Here is a 25,242-nt window from a genome sequence, read left to right as displayed (position 1 = left end):
ACTGCGCATTAATGGGATATTATAATCTGTGAACTGCTATGTGGATATGTTTTGAAAGACATATTCAGCCGGCTTTATGTCAAAAACACATATTTTTATTCATGTGTATGTATGTTTTAAATCACACTATTGACGAACAGCTAAGCAAAAGAATCAATAAGAAACACAAACATGCTTTAATCACCCCAAATACATATACTTCGAGTAGGGAAATGAGATGGGCAAAATATGTATTATGTCACAGTTAATAAGGATGTGACAATGTGGAAATCTCACGGCAAGATATTGTCACGGTATTCATTTCCCAGTACAATATTTATTGCAATATCGTGGAAATACAAATGATGAAATTTAAAATGGCTTGGCAAGAATTTGTGCAGATCATTACTATCTTTTTTTTTTTTAAATTAAGATATAAAGTGCTTAAAAACTGTCATTTCTTCATGTTGCACTGAAATGTAGCAAATGATCATGGTCTATGTTCTTCCTTCTGTTTTTTTTTTTTTTTTAATGTTGCTGCAATACACAATGAATGTAAACAACGGAGCTTGGAATTATTGTCAATGTCCATGATATTATCAAGGGACTTTAGACAATACAAAGTTATTGTCAAATCCGTAATGGTTAATAAGATAAGATAAGATATTCTTTTATTGTCCACACATGGGGAAATTACATTGTTGCAACGCAGGTAGATACAGAGGAAAAGGACAGATAACTTATAGGAAGTAAAAAAAAAACACTCCTAAATGTAGATGTTTCATATTTCTCCTTTAAATGCTAAAAATGTAAGATGTAAGTTGTTCTGTATTTCAACAATCAGATAAGATTGTGCTGTGATTGCATTTTGCTTATGAATCGAGGTCCAATCCATGTCATTCAAAGCAATTTAACAAACAGAAGATTTTGACTGATAATGTATCTAATGCAATAATGTATCGTATCACATTCTACATTATAACATCCATATATATATTTATCCAGATTTGAGTGAACCCTCTGACTTCCTGCACGGTGCCCTGCTCTAACACCCCTGGGTTAGGTCCATCATGGCGGACTTCTCTGTTGGCTGCGAGTGCTCCGGGACAGCGTGTCCAGAATACAACAGGCAGGTGCCATGTGATGGTCGCACCCTGGTGTGTGGCTCTCATGGCGGTGTGAGAGGGTGCTCACCTGAGTCTGAGTCATCGGGGCTGACGCTGCTGAGGAGGTCCTTCTCCCTCTCGTAGTCCACCTTACACAGCAGCTGGCCCTCCTTCAGCACAAACTCGTCGCCCTTCCGGAGCTGCCGGTCGCACACGCAGCAGCAGAAACAGTTCAGGTGGTAGACACACTCCAGCGCTCGCATCACAAACTCTGTGGGGGCAATCTTCTCCAGGCACCCGCTGCACTTGGTCGCAAATAACCTACAACAGAAAAAAGAACGGAAACTAAATATACCATTTAATTTAAACATGTTTATATATTTTTTTCAGCAAGCAAATTTGGGGGATTCCAGTTTGTTGCAGACATACAAAAGCATTTTACTGCATGGACATTTCTGTAGTTGTAAAGGAGTTTCTCTCTTACTAAATTTAAAAAGTGCTTCGGGTTTGCTCATTAGGTCAAATTGTAAGCAGCAACAAGGTACAATCAGTTACACACCATAGATTTAAAAAAAGAAAAGGTTAAACATATGGATGGGAATATAAACAATATTGGTTATCGTAATAAAAAACAAAAAAAAACATAATTTTCGTGCTACATCTTGTATTATCATGATAATAACCAACAAATATTGTGCTTTTAGATTGTTGTCATTTTCACCTACTACTAAGTCTTTTTAAGTCACATTTTTAAACTTTCCTTTCAAAATGACTGTGATTTTATCATTAATCACAATTATTGCATGTGACTATTGTGTGTGAATTATGTGACAACATGTATGGCCCTGTGCCTAGTTAAACAGCGGTATATTATCTAGTATTCTTGTGGGCACTTTTGGCAGCAGCTCCTCTCTTCAAATGCGTTGGGTGGACCCTGGCTCGTGTCGGCCCTGGTGGGTGCCCCCTCCCCCTCATTCTCATTCAACAGGAGTCCACTGCACGCCGCACACCACCACCACCGCCGCTCCTTTCACATCCATAAGTCTTTATCTATGCAACCGACGATATCTGAGCCCGTGATTCATTGCTGACTACCAGGCTGCCCTCCGGTCGCTTCATATCTCATCTCAGTGTTTGATATTACTCCGCTGTGACCGCCCCCATCACCATTTCCACCAACACCTCCATCTTATTTTATATCCTTCCGGGAAGATGTTTGCATTGTTTTATTGGCGACTGAGAAGCATTTAATTGTGGTGTTCGGAAGACGCCACATTAAGTGCTGCGAGAAGGCAGAGGAGTGCGGTTAGATCTTGTCCGGCCGTAAAGCCCTGGATTTATTGGTGGACTCTTTTGTTTGCCCTGGTGTGTAAGACAGCTGGCAGCCGCCTATCTATTTGTGGTGAACATCTATTTCATTGTCGAGTCGAGCAATTGACATTATGTGCGGCAGGATTGGAGGCAGGGATGAGCGATAGTGATGAATATAATGAGTAAATATGAGAGAGGTGGAGACCAAAGGATGCTTTTTGTTATGCTAATGCGGTTATAGGTGCTGATAGAGTAGTGATACGGTGTGAGCAGCTGTATGCACATTCAAAAGCACATTGTGTGGTTGTCAACTATACAGCTCTGCAAATTAATAGCCAGAACAATGATCAACAATGAGAACTATTAGGGACCCTTAATTACATCATAGCTTATGAATCGCTTCTTTTTTTAACCAAAGATAATGTTCAAACCGCAGAACATCTCCAATTACACATGCCGGTTGCAGAGGAAAATAGGAGGTATCATATTTGTGGTTCTGTATGGTTTATAAAATCCTTTTATCTTTCATTTCTTGCAACAGATTAAGAGGATTATTATTTCACCTATATTAAACCTCAAAGATTATCCCACGCAAAGGAAAGTTTGGCATATTTCTTCTCAACCTTTTCGATCATCTGCCAGAATGGATCAGTAATACAAACAAACTGCATTTTTGTCACTTTACATAGACGATCGGAAGTGATATGAAGGACACTTTATGCTTGAATTGAAATGACATAAGAGTTAATAAATGCTTCTTGTAATGCTCCTATTGGAAAGGATTATTTTCTTACTGGCAGGGATCAGTTCAAAGTGGTGATGAATCTGTCAAGACAAGTTCTTAGCTCCGACTGCAATGTTTGGCTAATGATTGCCGGCTGAGGCTTCTGCGAGCGGGTGCAAAATGTGGCGGAAATGACTTGTTAGCTTGATTTTGATACGTCCTAGGCTGGGGCAGTCACCTACAACATCCCTCTAAAACCTCCTCATCTAGATGAAAACATTTTCATTCAAGCCCTTCTTTCCTTTCTTCTCACCGAGTCTAATCTTGTAAGCCATTATTTTTCTATTTCCCCTCTCTGTCACTTTGCATTATTTTTGCTGCTGTAATTCCTATTGGTCTCTTCTGGAATCTTCCTGTCCTGCCTTTGTCCGGGACCCTAATCCGGACTTTCGGCCTGTTTTCAGTCGCCGGTCTCCATTCTCAGCGGGGCTCAGATGGAATAGCCATGCATGACGCCTCTTCTATGGCAACCACACCTCCACAGGAAGGCAACGGCGACTTTTCGGATGGGCAGAGAAGGCCTTTGAGAAGCTGGCAGCAGAAGTAAATCCTTCTCAAGGGAACAAGGGGAATTAGCAGGGAGCAGTGGACTAGGGATTTAACCCTACCCCTGTGCTTTGAAAGGCCTCGGTCGGTCCCACTCCTGCGGCTAGTCACAATCAAACAGGGGAGGAGTGGGGAGGCGGCAGCAGGAACAGAGAACACAAACTCCCTGAATGACACAAGCAGTGGATTGTGGAGGAGCCTAATCCCACTTTAATACCTTTCCAAGTTCAGCTGCTAAAGAATGCTCTCTAAAACAACACCGCTGTGTGAGCAGTGGAGGCTGACCGGAGGGAGGCTTGCCATTCAACCTCTCGACATTACCTGATTAGTGGTTAGAGGAGCAGAGGAGCGGGCGAGTTTACGTAGGGAAAATGGAAAGGATTGTTCCGGAAATAAATTTGATCTCTCATGCTTATGTCATTCTATATGATACAAACTGCGTCACAAACCAGGGATGGGCAATATGGGCAAAAATGTATGTCCGTATCATTGATTAATGATATTCAGTTAATCCAAAATATATATATGTATTTCAACATTTATAGTTGATGTTTAATGATCAGACAATGTGAAATGTAAAATGAATCACAAAAGTGCAGAAATACAACATCACTTATTTCTTTCTTTTTTTATCACGTCTTTTTGTCGCATTTTCTACTATAAATGATATACGTGATATGCAGTTGTTGCTGTTGCATATCTTCAAAACAACATTCAATATCTACACTTAGTTACATTCCCCGTTTGGATGAGCGACAGCAAAAGTATCATTGTTCTCCTTTAAGGTCATTCAATAACATTAACTCTATAAACCAAATATCTGCAGGGACCTCAGCCTGGACTTTAAAATGGTTATGGTGATCATCGACAATGTCCTGCTCCTTCTTTATCCCATTGGCCCATCCTAAGTCCAGTAAAATCCACTTTGCTTGGACTCGCGGGTGCCTTGGTAACATGACTCCCTGTCACAGAGCTAGCACAACATAGAATGGACCACCAGCGTAAAGTCACATCCCCTGCACCCTCCCTCTGCCCTCCCACACCTGAGCGCACGGATGCTCGGAGGGACCCTACTGTGCGGATCAGGGGCCGCAACCAACGCACGGAAATGTCAATATTTACACGCAAATGACGAGGGAGTCAGTGTCAGCAGAGTCTTCAAAATGTTTTTAATGCAGTGTTCATGTCCATTCTTTTAGAGTCTGGACACAATATGTTTTAATGTTTTACTATTACTATTTACTACAATTTTAGTGTTGCAACACAGAGTAGGCACAGGAGTATAATAATAAAAACAGATAAGTTAGAAATAACTCTTATAATCTTAATAATAATAATAACACTCTTATTTACAGCTGTTATATGGACAGAAAATATTGCAATACTATGCAGTAATTATGACTTTAAAGGTGACCCATGATGCTAAATTGACTTTGATTAGCTTTTAACCAACAGCCTGTCTTCATCATTAGCTATCTCTATGTTGTATTTCGATTGCATGTTTGAGTAATCCTGTATTGTCCTGCATGTCAGGCTTTCACCTACCCCCTATCTCCGCCAACAGCCATGTACGCACTTGCAATTCTAATCTGACTCCAAGTCATCCATGTAGGGTACGGAACTCTAATGCTGTACATTTTCAACAATCAAAGCAAATTCAAGAAAATTGCTGCTTGCAAAATGTCACAATGAAGTTCTGCAGTCTTGAACAAGCAGTGAACGGTTCAATTTCTATTACCAAGCCATTTCAGAACAATATTGCACTTTACATTAAACAAAATGCAAAACAATGATAACTATAATAGTTTAATACTGAATACTCAAACAAACATGATCTGTCTTCTTCAAGGATCAACATCATATAATCTGGCTCCTAAATGAATGATCTGAATGACCTTATGTCAGATGGACTTCCCAAGACAACAGTCGCCATGGAACTGGGAACAAAAGTACAGTTCATGGGAGGTGACCATCTTTCAATGTATTTGTTGGTATCTTTTAACTCACTATCCAAAATAACACAAAACGAACGCTAAAAATATTGGTTGAGCTCTTCCAGTTCACATGGTTGTATTTGTATCAGACTCGGGAGTTTAACCGTCCAGAGGCCGTGAGAAAGAGCAGAAGTTATTTTGTGTTGCACTGAAAAGACCAACAGTGAAAATGTGACCCCTCAGACACCCATATTTGCCTTTTGCATGCACTTTTACGAGCTTTACATGCTCCCTTTGAAAAGATTAGAGCCAACTTAAAGTGTGACAACACCTTAAGTTCGCACCACATGTTGTCAATGATTCCGCCGCTCCAGCCATTACATCTAATGCTTCTGCCGCAGTGATAAGCATCAGGAGGACTGGGCTGGGATAAAAGAAGAGAAACGGGAGGGGCAAATATGGAGATGCTTATGGGGGATGACAATCAGGCTACATTTAGAAACATTTGCAACTGTCTCACCTATACTCCCCTCTGCTGCTGCTGCACACTTTAAGCAACAGCGTAACAATTTAGTGAAGAATAGTTGGGGCTATTATGTCACGGCATCTCTTCAAAGACAGAAGGATTATCCAGGCTGCAGCTGTAAGCCATTACTTTGAAGATGGGTGGTTGTGTTTGGGCAGGAAACCTGTGTCCGTGCCAATCATCAGAGGTGAGGCATGAGGTCACACAAGGCCTCTTCTCCACAAAGGCCCTGAGGAGCGACTGGTCAAGCGCGCCGGCCACTGGGGCTAATACTTCCTGCTTTACACACATCTATTCTGTGCAGTGCAATGGTGGATATGTTGGTGTCTTTGTGGCTATTCTTAAAACTTGATTACACATTTGTAAAAAGTGATGTCATTCTAAGAGTGTTTGACAAAACATTGGCACAACTCAGGTCCCCATGATATTCCAGGCTCTTAACAGTTTGGCGTGAAAAAATACTTTGGTGGTTAACAGGTTATTTATTCAATAATGTGTTTATTTTAAACAAATCTCAAGGTTTAAATATTTTATCATTTTATTTATCTATTTTGTTAAAATGTGATCTTTTTAACCTGGTTTCTGATGTTTTTCTCTCTTTGTACCCTCCAACTTCCAGAAGACAAGAATAATATGATTAGGCAATCTCATTACTTACTAAAAATCTGATATTATAATAAAACATAAGCCGACTGTTTAGAAATTCTGCTTTGAAATTACTGCGCAAAAATGTAGCCCCTCCCGCAAGGCGCAATCCCAGGACTCCCTGGTGGGCCTCTTGCCCATGACTTCAGGTGGGATCTTGTCCTGTTAGTCTTCTGGACGCACAACAAACAGAGCTGTCTGACTTCAGCCGAGGAGGCTGTGGTCTGCCAACAGACACTTCTCAACAGACACGCCTCATCAGCTCCTAACAACGGAATCAAGAGCTTTCACCAAAGACCAAACACATTTGAGGTCCAGATGTTTTTCACTGTGCACCTTCTTTTAACTTTATCTGAACATGATTAAAATTACTTTGTTATGTGGCAAGGATTTGGTTAGGTGGGAACAAAACCTTGATATTGTCCACACCAGGCAAACTAAAAATAACTTGTCTACACGTGCATTCTGACAGACATAGGAAGAACAAGTTTGGAATACAAATTGTTGAAAAATATAATTCTCAATATGCAATTTATCTTTCCAGTTTACCAATAGTTAGACAGTTCTGTGTAAGTCCAGCGCTGCGTAGCCTCGAAGCTCCAGCACAGGCCAATGTCTTTTGGACTGAAAAAGGGGGAAACATGGTACTTTGTTTCAACACTTTAGTGCAGCATTAACTTCAGCTTGTAAGTCACAAAATATGACTTCTACTAAGGCTGTGGATGGTTCAAAATAATCGCTATTGAAATATTTTCCTCTATTATTATACTTTAACGATGTAGTAACATAACTGAATTTATAGTTATTACAAACATATCGTATAATTTGTGGGAAATTCTCAAAGTTGGCCCACTCTTTTGGCCTCAAAATATTGGCAGAGCCAGTTCTAGCTCTAGAGTCAAACTCATCAGTAACCGATATCAGCCATGAAAAACCCCATCATGGTCTTTTCATTGTTCATAGGCAATTTCATCACTGTTGCAATTGAGTACCGGTATATCCATGTAACAGTACTTTTACTTCAATTCAAATGTTCAGTCCACCTCTGATAATAATCCTGTCTGCATAAATGTGCGCCGCGGCCGACCTTGTTTTATAGTATCAGCGTTTCTCTTCGGCGCATTGATTCATGGAGAGTAATGAAGCCAAGTAAAAAGTGCCATCCTCCCTCTCCCAAGAGCCAGCTCCAGTCAGCCCTAAAAGCTGCTTAATCACCACGCCGCGCTTACTGCATTAGCATAATAATGGCCTTTAAATTGAGGCTCTTTGTTTTTTAATTAAACTCCCAGCAGGTAAAAGTAAAACACATTAACAGGAGAAGTGTACGCTGGTAATGGCCCAAAGGTGCCTTCTTCATCACTGGCCACAGGGTTTTCATTCTTGCCCATGCTACTCCGGCTGTACAGTAGCTCGCGAGGGACACACAAGACAAGATGAGATGTGCACTTGGCACAGCACAAACGCATGCACCTGCCCTACATTTCTGATGTGAGACACTTGGTGAATTCTGCCAAGCAAACGCAGGATTTTACTATGCCCACTTTATTATTGGTGGTAGCAGGATGTGTGCAGGAATGCAAAGTATGAACTTTGTTTCTATCCTATAAATACTAAACTAAAAGGGAAACAAGATGGACAGAGCAGACCATGGCCATGGTCACAACGGTGAAGATACTGTACTGTATATTAGTAAAAGACCACAATAAATAAATGCCTTGCCTGTCTAAAACCTCACAAGAGTAATTTATAGTTTGAAATGTATTTGTTTTATGGTGAATTCATGTTTGTATTTTATGTAGCTCAATAGTACACAATCCCCCAAAACTTGATCTATAACATAAGGCGTAACTATATTTACCCAACAACTTCAATATACATTTCCATGTCAACATGAATTAGATAAATGGGACAGAATTGGAAGTCTGTCTTGCTTTCCTTCAAATGTATCTGTTAATGAGTGACATGCTTCCCTATGTGGACATAATCCTCCTGATGCACCACAAAGGTAGCACAAAGCTGCAGGGGTAAAAAGGACAGTGCAGAGGAGGCTAAGTACACATCCAAATACAAGAGTAAGCAGACAGGCACACAGGATGCTGTTTGGACAGCTGCTGCTCCTGCCTATGGAAGATGACTGCAACATTGCATTTAAGCCTAGTTTGAGAACAGCAAACAAACAATGTCCATTTAGTAGATTTAGCCCGGAAATGTAATGTTTTTCCAGACGTTTTCCAATAGAGCTGAGTGTTATACACCGTGTATGTTTTGGCATATGATGCTTAATACTTTGCTCTGTTGTGTGTCAATGTCATTACTTTAGTTTGTCAAAAGAAACAGCAGTAACCACAGAACCGTAAGTTACCACAAGTACCTGCTAAAAATATCACATTAATAATGGGTATGTTTTAAATATTGCCTCACTCTGTTCTCTGGTCTCTGTTCGCTCTGAGCTGACGTGAATCAGGAGCATGAGCAGCGGCAGCGGTCGATGAGCGGCTTCACAGGCGTCGAAGAGTGGGAGAGTGATGGCTACAATAAGTCTAATGGCTATCACATGTTACACAACGGCCCACGCAATTACCACAATTATTTTCTACTTATTTTTAATGAGAGGGATGTGTGTTTAGAAGAGTCATGTCCCTGCTTGTATGACTTCTAAAGACAAAACATATCTTATGTTGTCTCACCAGATCCAAACCAACACAGTCCTTACTTTTCTTTAGTAAATTAGATTGATGCAACTTTTAATTTAGAATATATATTTTACATTCTTTATGTAAGATAATAAATTGACTTTTCTCACACATTCGTAGTGAAATGGTTAAAAGACAACATTTGGATTGGAGGGCTTTATAATTACTATTGACCCAGAGGTTCTGGGTGTAAGAAATAAAACAAACAGTAATATGAGGTGTTCAAAAGCACAAGTCTGCAAATATGCAAAGAGCGGGTCTGGAGCAGAGCATGGCAGCCTTCTTTTGGGCCCTAATCTGAGGCCTACACAATATTAAGACGGCTTTGGAGCCACTTGTGACCCAGCTGTGCACTAATGAAAAATTCCTCAGCTCTGTGCAGGGGCCAGCCGAGCTTGACCCTTCCACCCTCCACCAAACCACGTCCATCTTGAGGAGTTTACCCATGGCTCACAGATACTGGATTAATCTGTAAAAAAGGAGAAAGAGAGACAATTCCCCTCCCCTCCAAGGCCTCCTGTCTTTAGCACATTGGTCTCAAGTAAAGTGTTTGCTCTGGTCTTAATAGGCACAGATGATCTGCAGATCATTGTGGCAGAGGCTGCTCAGATGAAGGGGCCATGTTTATTTAACAAAGATTCAGTCTAAGCTCAAAATGAGTTTGGACGAGAGAATGTGAGGTGACCAGGAATTAGATGGTGTTCACGAGATCTGGATTCATCTTTGTGTGATCGCACTCCCACTGATCCTCTGTCTGTCTGTCTCGAGACATGCTCTGGTGATGAGAAAATACACAGAGAAAACAAAAAGACAATTGGGAAAGTTTTTTTTTTAAATTATAATATATTTCATGCAATTAGAGTTATGTTGTTGTCAAGTTTCTCAATTTGTGCTTGATCAATGAACACATCCATCTTCAATTGCACAATACTTTCTCTGACTGTCATATAATTTTCTAAGGCAATTTAAAGAAAAGAAAAATGATCTTCATCCCACTCATCTGCTAATGTCTAAAGCATATCGTAAGACTCACCGAGCAGCACGAAACACTAAAACTCAGGAAATTGAAGAAGGGAGTGGAATGGGAAGGATGCTGGAAATAGAATAAATATGCATCCTAATAAGAGGCATTCTCATGAAAAACCTGGACAATATTACAGATGAAAAAAGTTAAAACAGGCATAAGTTTAGACAAAGTGTGGCGTTAATTTGAATGACTGTGGCAGATTAAACCAATTAAGCAGAATTGATATCAAGCCCAGGTCCCTGGGCAACCTCTGCACAGACTGAATTAAAGTCCTCATCAGACTGAGCAATAATAATAATAATTCATTTCTCCAGGGCCATCTGAATCATCAAAGCGCTCAAAGTGTCATCCCCTCAAAAAGATGAGTCCACGGCTATAATATTCAACTGGGAATACTCGAGATTACGAAGCTAACACGGGGAGGCGGTGGTTAAAATGAAAAACGGGGAATGACAATAAAAAACAAACACTATTATTGAAAGACAGGATGCTTTAAGAGCTAGAGGCCATGGGATTAACATCGAGATTAGCATTCAGGCAATATATTTGAATTTCTCATCAACAGGACCCCTTCAAAGAGCCAAATCCCAAGATTAGCAGGCGTTATGCTAAAAAGCTGTGATGTTTTGTGTTGCGGATACACTAGCCAAACAAATACGTCTACCGCGAGCGAGAAGGGCTGGCTTGGCGTAGGATGTATGGCTGTTACCAATAGCAACGGGCTGGTAGTTAGGAGCCAGAGTAGCGCAGGAATGTGTCAGACAGACAGAGGGGCGCACACTCACCGCAGAGCAAACCAAGGACCTGCTGCTTTCACTAAAGAGCCCAGATATGCACTGCTGAGACCACCAACACGTACAAGACAAGCACAGGACAAGGGGAAAGGGACATTCGCCATTGTCACCGAATGTGTGCAGACTTTTACAGTTTAGGGAGTTTCAGGGGACATTTCATTGCGCAGGATATAGAAGGAGATTTAGTATTGGGTTTTTCATTTTTTCAGGGATCATGTACAAACACTTTAATGTTATAAAAGAGAAGACCCTAGCAAAGAGCTACTGTACTTTCCATCTGCAGTCCCTGGGCAGGTGCAGCCAGAAGGTAAAGCATGACGAATAGTACAATATTCTATTAAAACTTATCTGTAATATCAATGCACAGTGAGGCAAACATTTAACTATCTACAAATGCGCTGCTATTTAACCATGTGAACAATTGTAGGACAGAAGTTACACAGTTTACTGGAGTGATGCTGACACAGTTGATTATCAAGAATGTACGTTTCTTTTACATGAAATAATCTGCAGTTCTGCAGTCCGCTTCAGGGAGTTGGTTCCACTGTTTGCGTGTGTTATATCAGAACACAGCTCATGCAAAGGCAGAGTATCTTATGACATAGTTTTTGTGGGTTGTGGATCGAGAGGCGCAAATTCCCTGCTCAGAACAAAGTTGAACACATTTATTCAACAGCAATGGAGCAATCTTGTAAAAATGAACACTGGTCACGGATTAGAATATAAAATGTTATTGTCAAAACTGTGCATTTTATATATTTGCTTTGGATATTAAAGTGGTAACGGAGTGCTTTTTGTCTAGAGCGTTTAATGACAGGTTGTGAACGGACTGGAGAGGCTTCAGAGTGCGTATGAGATCAAATATAGTGAGGCTGAATGTGTCTGAATGAGGAAATATTCTATTTGGCAAAGTTGGGCACTTTCTTTTTGTGTTATGCACGTGGCGTTCCATTAAAAATATGAAATCCAATGAGTTAAAAAAAACTTAAATGCACACATTTTTGAGGGATAATAAGGCAATACAAACTTGTAAGCCAGGATGAGCAATGCCATTGACTCTATATTTGTGCAAACATTCAGTTGATGGAGCTAGATTTTAGTGAGCAGGAGAAAAAAAAAAAAAAAAAAAATCTCATATTTTTGAGAGGTAATAAGGCACAATTTTTGATTGTAATTCCAACAAAAAAAATAAAAAGTATTAGAATACTATTACTAATTATATTACCAAAGTAAACACACACTCACAAATATTTGCATTACAAAATGTAACTTTCTATGGGCCCAGACGACCTGACATTTTTGTTAAAACTGGGTTATACATATGACCTTGTTCTTGAATAACTTTGAGATTTGTGTTGTTGGTCTGGCATTTTTCTTCAAACCTATAATTATCTAACTACCAGAACAATAGATGGTTTGTAGTTCACGGGGGACCATATTTGTAGTTGTTACATCTGAATTATTTATTTTTATTTCTTTGCAAATTTAATAAGTAATCCAATTTAATCTCAAAAAAACATCTTAAAGGCGGTATGGACGATTTTTCGGCGATTTGAGAACTCAGGCGGAAGTGCGCATGCGCACTCCCCCGTGCGGATACAACACACACGTGCGTTTTGTTTATTAGCGCAACGGAGCGCATCGCATCTCTCGTCTCCCGTAGATTTCTGTCCACTTCTGCGTCAGCTCGAACTGTCTTTCTCCGTCTTCATTTTGCCCCGTACACTGAGGGAACTATATTATGATAGATCCATGCGCTTAGGCACGCGGAAACGTGAGGACGAGCCTGACGCGGCTGCAGGTGAGCGGTAGGTGCGTTTTATGATTGATACGTGGCAGGACTAATGATTTATCCACGCCACGAGGAAATATGATAAAAAATTTGCTGAAAAAAATCGTCCATACCACCTTTAACATTTGATCTTGTTTATGCATCCGTTGTAAATTCCAGAGGTGATAAAAATCAAGAACAGTAAATGAATTGTCTTTCTGCTTCTTGCCTTAACCTGCCACCTGCGTGTCATTGTTTGTGCGCTCAATCTTGAAAGGGAAATTTTGTCTTCATCTTGAGCTCCTAATGTTACAGTGAAACTATTTTGTTCTTCAAGTACTCAAGTATGCCTTTAGCCTGGGGATGTCTGGCAGAGTCGTCGTCTGATGCCCTTGTAGCTCCTCGGTTCTTTTTCCCACACAAACAGTCGGTAAGTATTTCTCTGTCATGAGCTTGGTGGAGTGCACAATTTAAAGTCTCCAGCTGGAAGAGAACTGGTTTGACTAAATTCTGCTTTCCCCAAGAGCAGCCCCGGGGTTGTATGGCAGAGCATGGCACGGCACGTCTGGTTCTACACACCAACTGACTTCGCACACAGCCCCCGGCATTAATCCTCCGCACTTTCACCTGGCGTTTGGCGGCACTATTGTGACCCTAACTGAGCAACTGCAAGGGTTGTTTAGGTTCAATAGATAGACATTGGACTGGTGGATACACATAGTGACTCATACATATAACGCTGGTTTAAGTAGCCTGATATAAACTCTCCAGAGAGTGTGATAGCAGCAGCTGTAGTTATGCAGATTTAGCCCTGAACTAGCACAAAGGCACCGGTGCCTCTGCTGTTCATTGTACACATGATGCAGTCGATATGGATCCTTATTTGTCTTCACATGTGATGACAATGTCTCCACCGATGTGACACCCACGGTCAGCCCTCTCAGCGAGGAAAAAAGCCCTGCATTCACTAAGCAATTTTACACTCTCTTTAGGGCCACGAGTGTCTTTGTGTTGTAAGGAGCCGCCCATTCTCTGTGGCTGTCTGAAAAAAGCAGCTGTTTCTATACTGCTGTGGCAGCACTTTATGCAGCCCAATGATAAATGAAGGGGAAGCGGCTGAAGCGAAGTGCAGCTGAAGCATACACACTGAGACAATGGCAGAGGCGGGGCATATGCTATGGCTCTGCTCCCTCTCTTTCGGTTAGACCCCTGCAGCTTTAGCATAGCTGCAGGTTATGTGTAGGAGCAGGGGGCTAACACAGTGACACGTCCCACCAGCCCCGCTGACACCTAAGGGAGAGAGAGGTGGCGCAGTTTGTCCCACCAGGACCTGTCGCTTGAGTCCTCGGGCCAGTTTTCTTCTTCTGCCCATCACTCTAATGACAGAGCCCCGGGCCTCATCACTGCTCCACTCCTGGTCCTACCCAGGTGTCTGTCACAGGGGTGTCTGCTCTGCCACTGGTGTACCCGTCCCAATAAAGCACCCCCACTGTGGCCCTCCTCATGGCCTGAGGCACAGCCTTTCATTTTGAAGTGCCGGGCTAGCTGCGCTCTACTCCCGCCTGGGCCTCGGCCTGCAGCTTGCTTCATTGTTCTGCCTCAGAGAAAGACTATTATTTCAACTCAATTTACTGTGAGTAAACACTGACTGATAAGGCCCCCTGTCCAATCCCTCCCTCTCTGACCGTGGGCTGTAATATACACTGCCAACAAATCACCGCTCTCAGCCCATTGCCATCACGCCTTTAGACTGGAGCTCCCTAATTCACTTTCCAACACAGATCAGGGACAGGCCTCATGTGTTGCAGAATATGGCTCCTGCACCATGGGGCATGGAGAGGGCTTGTGGCCCTATGGTTCACTGTTGTAAATTTTGTGCAACTGCTATTTTGCATTTTCACCGTGCCGTTTACTGCCTGAGTCCACCCAAATGAGCCATTAATAGATATCCAGAAAAGACACTTAAGCTTCATTACGATGCTCACTTGCATCACTCCTTGTATCAAAAATATTGAAGAGTAGATGGATGCTTCCATTATGACTGTGTTTTCAGCTGGGATGGACAAGTTGAGTTGGATTAATAATGGCAGCTTTTTGTTTGCCTCGCACAAGACAAACTGTGACTCGCAGCTGCAGGAATGGCCCACTGTGACCAAATGCAGTCGACACAAAATACAGCCAATTATGACTTCAATACAGCAACATCTGTTGTTAGATTCGGTGCTAATAATAACTGATCGGCATTTAGCTTCCCATTGCCTTTAAACACTTTTATACATGATGGGATGTTGGTTCCCTACTTCATTGTTTTACCAGAATAAAAGCCCTTGATTCCACTTCTGTGTGAGAAGCTGTAGAATACGTCTTAATTATCCCGAATTATCAAGCAGCTTTAAATAGCAGTCATTTGCACTGTCTCAGCCCTATGCAGCTAATAGAATTATTCTGGGCCTACTTTATCTTAGGCAGAAAGAGGCTGACACAGTAGCACCGGCTAATGTGATAAAAGCTTAGCATATTGCTGCTTGATTCAGGGATTTTAAAGGTAACCGCTTATGACAAGGTAATAATGCCGCATGCAAAAGGCAGGCCGTAAATTGGTTAGTTAGGGCATGATGGATGAGGCCTAACCTAACCTTATTTCCAAAAGAGCTGCTTGATTTCTAGAGCTGACGATAATGAATTTGATTTAATTAGGCCATCCGTCATCTGATTAAAAGTGTGAGAAATCTGACCCCGAGTGTAGCCTTAAAAGATACTGCGGCGCATATATCTAAACAAAGACTCCATACTCACTATTGATAATAAAGAAATGCCTCATTACAAAGACATCCCATTATCTATGATTCATATTTATCCTTTCATAAAACAAGGCGCTAAAAACTTAATCAATTAAAAACGTGATTACTGTATGAAACAAACTAGCAAAGCCATTAGGAGAAGAGTTGGAGAAGATGGGCTTTGGGATTTGCTTTTAACAGCCCAATTAAAGGAGTGATTCATCATCAGATTATTAATGGATGCTGAGAGCGCCCCCTGCAGGAATAGTAATGGGCCGGTGTGCCTTTGGGTTCAGGCCTGCTCCTTACACAGCCTGGGTAATCTCTTTAAAAGCCTGGGAGATAGAACCCACCACTACTACAAGCCCCCGAAGGCACCACAGGGATGCTCCTCTCAGCCTGCTACACCATCTTCCACACTTGACAACACCTATTAAAGAGCCAACTTTTCCAAGCTTCATCTCAGCAGAGTGGAAATAATGTGACAGCCCCTGGTGTTACATTTGTCAACCTAAGACTAAATGGACATGTTAGGACCCTAGAAAAAAACACACACACCTTTTGTTTTATGTTTTTGGCTAGCTTTCTTTTAACTGAGATGGATCATGTTTCATACGCCATTTTTGCTTTTGCTGACTCTGTATATCAAGCTGTGTCTGCTAGAATACCCTAAACCAGCTTTAGTTGCTCACAATACTTATCATTGACAGTGCATCGTGTCCAGCTTTTGTAAGAAAACTCGCTTACAATACAAAACCATATAAGAGTAGATGCTTAGGTAGCCAACACAGTCCAAATCCAATTACCTGTAATACTCAGTTCAGTTTATCTCACTCCCAGTCATTATCTAAATTGCCGACATATTATTAGGCTTCCTTCTTTGGTTGCTGTTTCTCTTCGTCTTCTAATAGGGCCCAAAGGGAGTGTTGTTTTGAACGTAGCCCTCCTTGGCTCTAAAGTAAGGGGTTTTATAACCATTTCCCAAATCAGAGGCTTACACAAGACCTCACCATTATGCAGTGAGCACAACCATATCTGTCATGACGCGGTGAGTGGTAGAATCAGGAGATTAATTATGTGATTGTAGAGAAGGGGCCCGTGCCTTCAGTCCGAGTGGTCCCTCATTACATTACCTGGGCCTCCGGAGAAGACCAATTGACTTCCGAGGTGAGGTTCTTCCACTGTGAAAGATATCTACCATAAACACTATGCTGCTTTAGTATTGTGACTATATGGGCCTTTTGCACAGGACAAACAATAACCAATAATTCACCAACAAGGAGCTAATATAAATGTATGTGGGTCCAGGCCTGGTTGCACTTTAGTGAAAAATATGTATTTTATAATTATCATTGGTGAAAATGTAACAATTATTTAGCTTCAGTTTGTCTTGTATAGCAGAACAAAACAACAAATTGCATATTTAAGAATACATAATTATTACTGTTACATTAAAAATATACGTTCCTGCCTTAATGTCCAACATGCAAAACAAAGATTTTTAATTTAGACTGAAAAAAGAACATTTGTGGAAAAAATCTGAATTTTTCAAATGTTTTCGTTTTTAAAACAGCACATTTGTGTCTGACCTTGGTGTTATTACGCTATAATAAGTTTGTTGAGATATTGATTGTTGAGCTGGTCAATATTGCCATATCAATAACTGCGATATATTGAGCGGCCCTACTGCAAACATAAATTACATCTACTATACTATATATTTAAATGTATTCACTTCCCCCTTTAGAAAAGAACCAACATGGTTATGGCTTATCTAAGATCAATGAACAAAAGAAAATGAAATTCGACGCAAATTCAAAGTAAGCACCATCACTGCTACAGAGAGTGAAAAATGTTCTTTTCCAACATTCTTGTAAGATCTTACCAAAGATATCACAGCCTCAGACAACTCTCAGATCTTTTCTGTTGAATTTACAGAGTTGACACTGCAGCCTTTTGTTGTATCTTTACTTTCACTGCCACTACATTTTTGCGTACCACCCTGGCACTTATTTAATGAGCAGATTCAATTGATTCCAGCTCGGAGACCTGCACACCCACAGAGGGACAACTGAAGGCCAATAGCGCGTGCATCACTCAAACCGTATCCATGCAAGTGAGACGTACTCCTGACACTGGCCGCTCCTCCGAGGGCCATATATGCAATTGCAGAACAGGCCCAAAATGTCTCATCCATAGGGAGGGCTGGCAAGTAATAATGCACGAGAAGACAGCCAGATTCAATAGAAAGACAGCTAGACGGGCAGGGATCAAGTCCAATCCTGCACCCGTCATCTGCTCCATGTTCACAGGTCAGCCTTAGCTAATCTAATTCTTGGGATTTTCTCGTCAAAATGGGAAAAAAAGAGACAAGTGCCACTCAAGAGAAGTGGCAGGGAGAAGACAGGAGAAGTGGGGTGGTGTGGGTGGAGTGGTGGAGGGCTTGAATAATTATGAATCACAGAGCTTAACCTTCTGGGGAGTTAATTTGAAGAGCATTGGGAATAGGGGAGAGGGACTCTTTATTTCCCTGGGGTGCCCCTAATGCCATTGTGTGGGAATGGAGAGATCAGGACGGAGTGGGCCAATATCGTGTCTGTTAGCGGGCCATATGACGAGCTGACCCCGGGGCTGGGAGCACAATCACACCTGCCGTCATCAGGGCTAATTTGTTAAACATATCAATAATGTGCTGCTGGTGGTGCCGCGGCTGCTGGCCTTTCCTGCCATTGATTCAGACACTGTGTTGAGTGACAATGCCCCCCTCTCAGGGCTGCAGCCTTCACTTTCCAATACCGCGGAAAAGGGATTTTTGGCAGTACATTTAAAGTCTAATTTGTAAATATTGTAATTGTTTTTCTCTTACAAAAGCAACAAGTATATGCTGTATATTTACCATAAATGTAATGCACTATAAGACCAGAAGATTTACTTTCAAATAAAGTATACAGACAACATTGCGACCACTGTGTTGGGTAAAAGTTGTCATTAGGTATTAGGTAAACGTCACAAATCAATCACTATTTTTCATGTATTGATTGATACTTTGGAGCTTCATTTTTCCATCTAACAGGCTAACATCTGATGGACTGATGGGCAGAAATACCCTGTTGTGTTAGTGGCAGTAGTCAACATGGCAGCCCAAACCGCCACATCTGGATTCCGTTTGCAGGGAGCAGACAGGCCTGACTCTGCCAAAGGGGAATCTTAGCCATTTGATTCCTATACTCCCAGGATCATAGTTCTAATTGTCATCCCTCATTATTTAGTCAAAGGTGCTCAGATGAATCACAAACTATTACACAGAAATGACACTTCCTGCTTGGAGAGAAATCCTCCCCATGCTCGCCCCTCTCTCATCTCAGCTGATAAGAGGCATAAATCTAACAGACTCTGAGGGGAGGAGCACAGCTGCAGTGCGAACATATCTGAGCCATGCTGGGATCGTGAAAGCTGGGCTGAGGGGCCTGAACCAAGAGGAGACAGACACAGACACAGAGGAAGAAAGGGACAAAGTAATTTGATGGGAGAAATGTAATGGTTACAGCAGGTCTACGAAACTATATCTGCAGCATAAAGTTTATACTGTTGTTTAAAAGCCTTTATATGCATTCAATAATGACATTAAATTAATTTAAACCAAAAGAACAAGACATATCCTAACTTGGGACAGAGGAGTAAAACCAGGGGTGGAAAGTAACTAATACTAACACTAGTACTCACGTTTCTGTAAATTTTTTTAGTCGCTTTTTAAACACATAAATGTCCAAAGATTTTAGCATGTTATTGTAATAAGTTACACTTATATATCATGCATTGAGTACAGGACAAGCCACAATCAAACCTATTCATGACTGTTTCACGTCTGTATTAGCTTCTTTCCACATCAACAAACACTTAAAACGACACAGCTCTGAATGACCAGAGCTCAAAGATTATGCCAATTGTTCTTTAAAATGACAAAGTTCAGTTCAAACTTTATGTAAAATATTAATCTAAACAGCTACAAAACTGTCCTCTGACTGGTCATTTTACTTTTACTTACAGTAAGTACAGTTTCAACAACACTTATACTTGTAATTGAGTACATTTTTTAGCAATGCAACTGTACTTTGCTAATGGCATCTTTGATAGATGCCATGCATTTTTAAAAGATAAAAATGTATATTGTGAAGAACTTTTTAACTTTCTTTTTTTTTAATGAAACTCACTCTTTGAAAGCCTAAACAGTGAATTCAGACAATATATTTATTTGCAATGTTATCAGGATTGATTCAAATATTGATACACAGCTCTACTCCTCACAGTGACCACTGTTCACTCACAAGTCTCTTGATCAGACATGTTTGGATCCGAATGCTACGCCGCGCTCAGATGAAGCCATCTCTGATTTCAGCACTAATTGTACAGTCCACTTAAGGAGCTGACAGCCTGGTGAATGAGGAGGCTGCAGGCCTCCGCAGATCCTCTCTCATCCATCACAGCCTAACCGATTGCATCCCTCTGAAGGCTCAACACACTAACACCATTAGCTCTACTGCTGGGCATCTAACTAGCACATCACTCACAGCGCTACATGCTAACAGCATTACGGCTAATGCTGCCCCTCTAACCAACACATTCGTCATCATGCTGAAATCCTAGGGCTCCACAAAAACATGCGAGCGTGGTGCCTCTCTAAGCCTATCATGCGTTACTATTGTCGGCTGTTGATAAACGCCTCATCTGTCTGAAGAGACCCAGTGCCACTGGAGAAAGTTGTTTTTGTCTCTCCCTGCCCACAACAGATGTGGGTCTGGGACTGTGGTTAGATCTGCATGGCTCTGTGAAGGGAGCCATTCAAATTTGATCATGATTTCATATTTCACAAAGACAGTACACCACACGGATGATTTTTAATTAGAACCAGATTCAGTAAAAAAAATGGGGCATGGAGACAATAAAAGGAGGAATGCATTCATCCATGGAATGATTCTTAAGCTTTATTTAAGATCTGTGCCAATGTGCTAACAGCATTAATGAAGTTATGAAGAATTATGAGGGGAAATCAAATTTGCCTCGCCACTTGAGCGCCACTAAAATGCCAAACAATAAACTACCAGATTGCAAATTAGATCAGTAAAAATATCAAACACATTGCGGTGCAGGAAAATCCATAATTGCATTTAGTGGCTGGCCTCTCCTGGGGGAAGAGACACTAAAGATCATCAGCAGGCTACACAGGAGTCGCTATTGACAGAGCGGTAAAAATCGACAGGCTAACTAAATAAACACTCCAGGCCCCATTAAATATTCAAGGGCTGAGATTTGACAGTCGAGCATGCATCTCTCTCCCCATCGGCGGCACTGGCTTCTCTGCAGCACATCCTCCTGTACCACCCCCCCTCCTCCTCTTCTCCCTGCGAGTCCTGACAGCAATAAATGATGTGGTGCCTGAGGGTGCTGCTCCAGTGGGAGACCTGGGAGGACACAGCAGCAGAGCAAAAGAAATAAAGGCGAGACAGCCTATGACCAATGGCCATTAACCAATGACTAGGACAGGGCACTACCCTCACGCCTGCTGCTATAATCATACAACATTCAAATATGAGTGCAGTTCTCGGTGTAGCTCTCTGGATTCACAGGACACGAGAGGGGAAACTTCATCATCATTATAGTGTTTATCACATCTGTCTGAAAGAATGGTGTCACCTACAGGCAGGTGGAGACCTCCTTTCAGAGCTGTGTACTCCTGCAGCCTTTGACAGGATCACAGGCTTCATCTGTTGGGCTGAGGCGAGAGGGGTTATGCAAATGAGAGATGACAGCGTTATTGTGTGTGGAATATCAATGGAGTAATTACTGTTCCATGTCGGCCTATTGGCCCGCTGGTGCCACGCCCAGCCAGCGCTTCATTTCTCTGCCCCTCTCGAGGGGGAGATGAGCCGAGCTCTGGAGAGCAGAGCTAATAATGGCAGCTCACATACAGGCTGGGCTTAGACGAGCCCCGGGGTCCACATCGCAGACTGCTAAACGTTGCAGGGGTCTCAGGAGAGCCCCACAGCAAAGATGAAATGATTAAAAAACTACCCATCCTGACTGACAAGCTGACCAGCAGCTCTATGTGTACGCACAGGGTCAAAGCACCACTCTCACTTCTGTCATAACATCAACTGACCTTTGTGGATGTGAAAGAACAAAAACGTGTACATTTTCTTTCAAAAGAAAGAGGTGAAAATGTAAGAAACACTAACAAAGGTCCTGCAGCCATAACATTCTGGTTTGTTCTCTTTTTACTCTTGGCATCTGTCCAAAGACCATACTCCTTTGGCATGTCAGTGTCATCAAATTTAAAGCCCAAATTTGTTGAAGCGTTCAACAAAGTGCTGTTCTTTAAGCACCAAAGCTGCAACTGCCTGTTCCATGTCAACTTTATCATCCTTTACAAGTGAGGGATTGTCTAATAAATAAAAGGGCTGAAAGGCCATAAGTTCACCTGATGGGAGACGCACAGAGAAATGTGAAAAAAGCACCCGGCTGGTCCAGGCCCTGGAGCTGTGAATTAACATACCGAACAGCAGGAATGTTTCTCCCACACGCCTTCTCCAGCAGCCGCCTAATCACTTTCCTTTACGCTGCTCTAATTTCTTCATTTGTTGTGGATATGATTTGTTCAGTTGGAATTACAGCTCCTCAACAATAAGTCACATTATAGGATATGTTTGTGAAAATCTGTTAATATGGGGGAAAAGAATGATCTGAAACCTAACCATAAAAAACACAGGGAAAATGTATGGGATAAGAAAATGTATGCTATGGACAAGACTATCATAAAAAGTGTGTAGGAGCAGGTTTACAGGTCAAGTGCACATACGGCACTGACACCTCACTGAGCTTATCCAGCCTTCATCCATTCAGACATCATTCCTACTTAAAGCTGCGCCGCGCTCATGGCTGTAGGATAGGAAGTATGAGCCAGGCTATGTCGCAAACTAAAAGAAAAAATGTCATAGCAATATGCATATTCCTTTTTTTTTTTTTTTTTCCTAATTCACAAGACTGAAGGCAAAATAAAACTCCATATCAATTGGGATGGTGAGGATGTTTGCCAGACTAAAAAGTCATTCACCGCTATAAAAACTATGGTCTGCAGATGTCATAAATAGGAGTCATGTTGAACTGATTGTATTGTTTATTATTGCTATGTTTTTACCTAATGTCCTTTCAGCAGAGCTTTGATCCTGCAAAACTTCTGGATGCTCACCGTAAAAACTTACCTCCTGAGGACATTTTTATCACACGCAGGCCTGCTGCCAGGACTCTGGAAGGAAGTGCAGTCATAGATAAATTTGCCAGTTACAGTGGGGGCAAAGCACAAAGAAGAAAAAAAAAAGCTTTGCCTTACATGTGCCTATGTAACTTTTCTGCTACACGCTTGTCTCCATGGAGAGTTTTTATGTGTTTTTATTGCTCAAAAATACTTTGAAAGACATGCATTACTGCGAATGAGGTCACTTCTCCACCGATCTGAGTTTGTCTCAATGGAGATAGATGAGTTTAATGCCATACTATGAAACATTTTGGGCAAAGCAATAATAATGAGCAGGTTACGGCCCCTTCCACCTGAAAAGTTACATTGTGCATCCTTAAATTCAGAAAAAGGCTGTTATTGTTCAAGGCCATAGGCTTCAAAATAAAATAAAAACTTAATTTAGTTACTTAAGAAGAAACTGCTATAATGATAAGATCTTATACCAGTTTAGTGATTGTGCCAGCGGCAGGAAGGGCATCTGGCATAAAATCTAATTATTGCTGCACACTTGGAGGCAGATGAATTGGCATTGATTGAGACATCAAGACGTACAATGAGAAGACTGTCTAAGTGTATATATACACACAGTATAAAGGATACATATTTTTCTAGAGGTAATGACAGCAGTACATTGATCTAGCCGAGATGTCAAGTGATGTCATCCTCAGCCATAAAACACCACCTTATCAAATCTGCTATCCATAAATTAAAATGAAAAACTACATTATCAGTCCAGACCAAAGCAGCACACAAGTCTGAACATATGCACAAAGGCAAAAGCCACCCGTGCGCTCCAGACTCTGTTGCCAGTGATGTTTCAGAGCAGACCACAGGAATTGTTTATCGCTGAAGATCAGAGTGACTAATCAGAAGCAGAGGTTCAACCTGCAGCAGGTCGAGATGGTTGTTCTCCCACACGGACTCCAATGTGCCAATCTAACCCTTTTACTGAGACACTGCCAGAGACATCTGTGATGTTCCCAAACTATCACTGCTGCAGGGCGCCAAGCAACTCAACACAAATGTTCCCTTTTGCTCTGGTTTATTTATCCGGCTCATAATCTGAATAATTAGCAGATTAAAGTTTGTACTTTCCACTGTTTCTGATCAGACAACAGTGCCCCAAATAACCTCTGCTCTTTCAGCTCTGCAATGCAAAAAACAAAATGTCAAATATGATTACTTATCCTGTAATATTCTCAAATTTGCAAAATCAGGAATGCTTCTATGAATACTTTCTACGATAAAGGACAATATTGGGGAAATATTCAATATGTTTGTATGTGATGTGTATTAGATCTGTGGTTCTGTAACTTTTTATACTTAGTACAACCAGATCCAAACTGGTTTGGATCTGGTTGGTTCTATAGCTATACCAGGTCTATATAGCAAAACCAGTCCTAAAATAGGACTATATGTCACATAGAATAAATCAAAAGAGCTATCCAACATGCAAAACTGCTCAAAATAATAGTTAATGAAACAAAATAAAACACCAAAACAAAGGCATAGGTAAAAGGACACAACTGATGTGAACAAGACAAAGGCCATGGCAACCAACAAAGGACAAGGTAACATGGGGCTTAAATACACCAGGAAACACACCAGGAAACACACCAGGTGAGACAGGAAGTAAAACTAAACAAACAAGCACACAACAGATATTTTCAAAATAAAACACTAAAGAGATGAACAGGGTAAAACCCAAGAGACAGAAAACAAAGAACCAAAACGAGATCTATGACACTATACAATGAAAACATAATTCTTAATAGGGATTATTACTATAAGGAAGACAAAAATGTAGATTAAAATGATCCTAAATTCAGTATTTGTAGATGAGTCTGTGTACCACCTATAGAGTGCATACCACCAGGGACAAGTACCACAGTTTTAGAACCACTGTGTTGTATAATAATTATAGGTTTTAATTCAATTTTTAGGTTATAATTGTGGATATTGTTGATCTCCAATGAGTTTCTAACTGGGGCCAGTCCAAATCTACTTAAACCATTTCTAAAATAAAACAGAACATGAGCTGGGATTACACTTAAA

At 41.2% G+C, this 25,242-nt stretch overlaps 1 protein-coding gene across 2 annotated transcripts in view; it reads right to left on the bottom strand.

Moving 5' to 3' along the window:
- The window catches only part of lmx1bb (LIM homeobox transcription factor 1, beta b), a 45,187-nt gene that overhangs the window by 6,164 nt on the left and 13,781 nt on the right, over positions 1 to 25,242 (bottom strand). For both annotated transcript variants that reach the window (XM_072433375.1, XM_072433374.1), the window contains one exon: positions 1,174 to 1,406. In XM_072433375.1, coding sequence (XP_072289476.1) covers positions 1,174 to 1,406 — 233 coding nt within the window. The remainder of the gene's footprint in view (positions 1 to 1,173; positions 1,407 to 25,242) is intronic.

This window comes from Eucyclogobius newberryi, unplaced genomic scaffold, assembly GCF_026437365.1.
Source record: "Eucyclogobius newberryi isolate DKJ021-1_F unplaced genomic scaffold, fEucNew1.0.hap1 SCAF_6, whole genome shotgun sequence".
Lineage (NCBI taxonomy): Eukaryota > Metazoa > Chordata > Actinopteri > Gobiiformes > Gobiidae > Eucyclogobius > Eucyclogobius newberryi.
The sequence above is the reverse complement of the archived record's forward strand: the minus strand, read 5'-3'. Positions and strand labels throughout refer to the sequence as shown.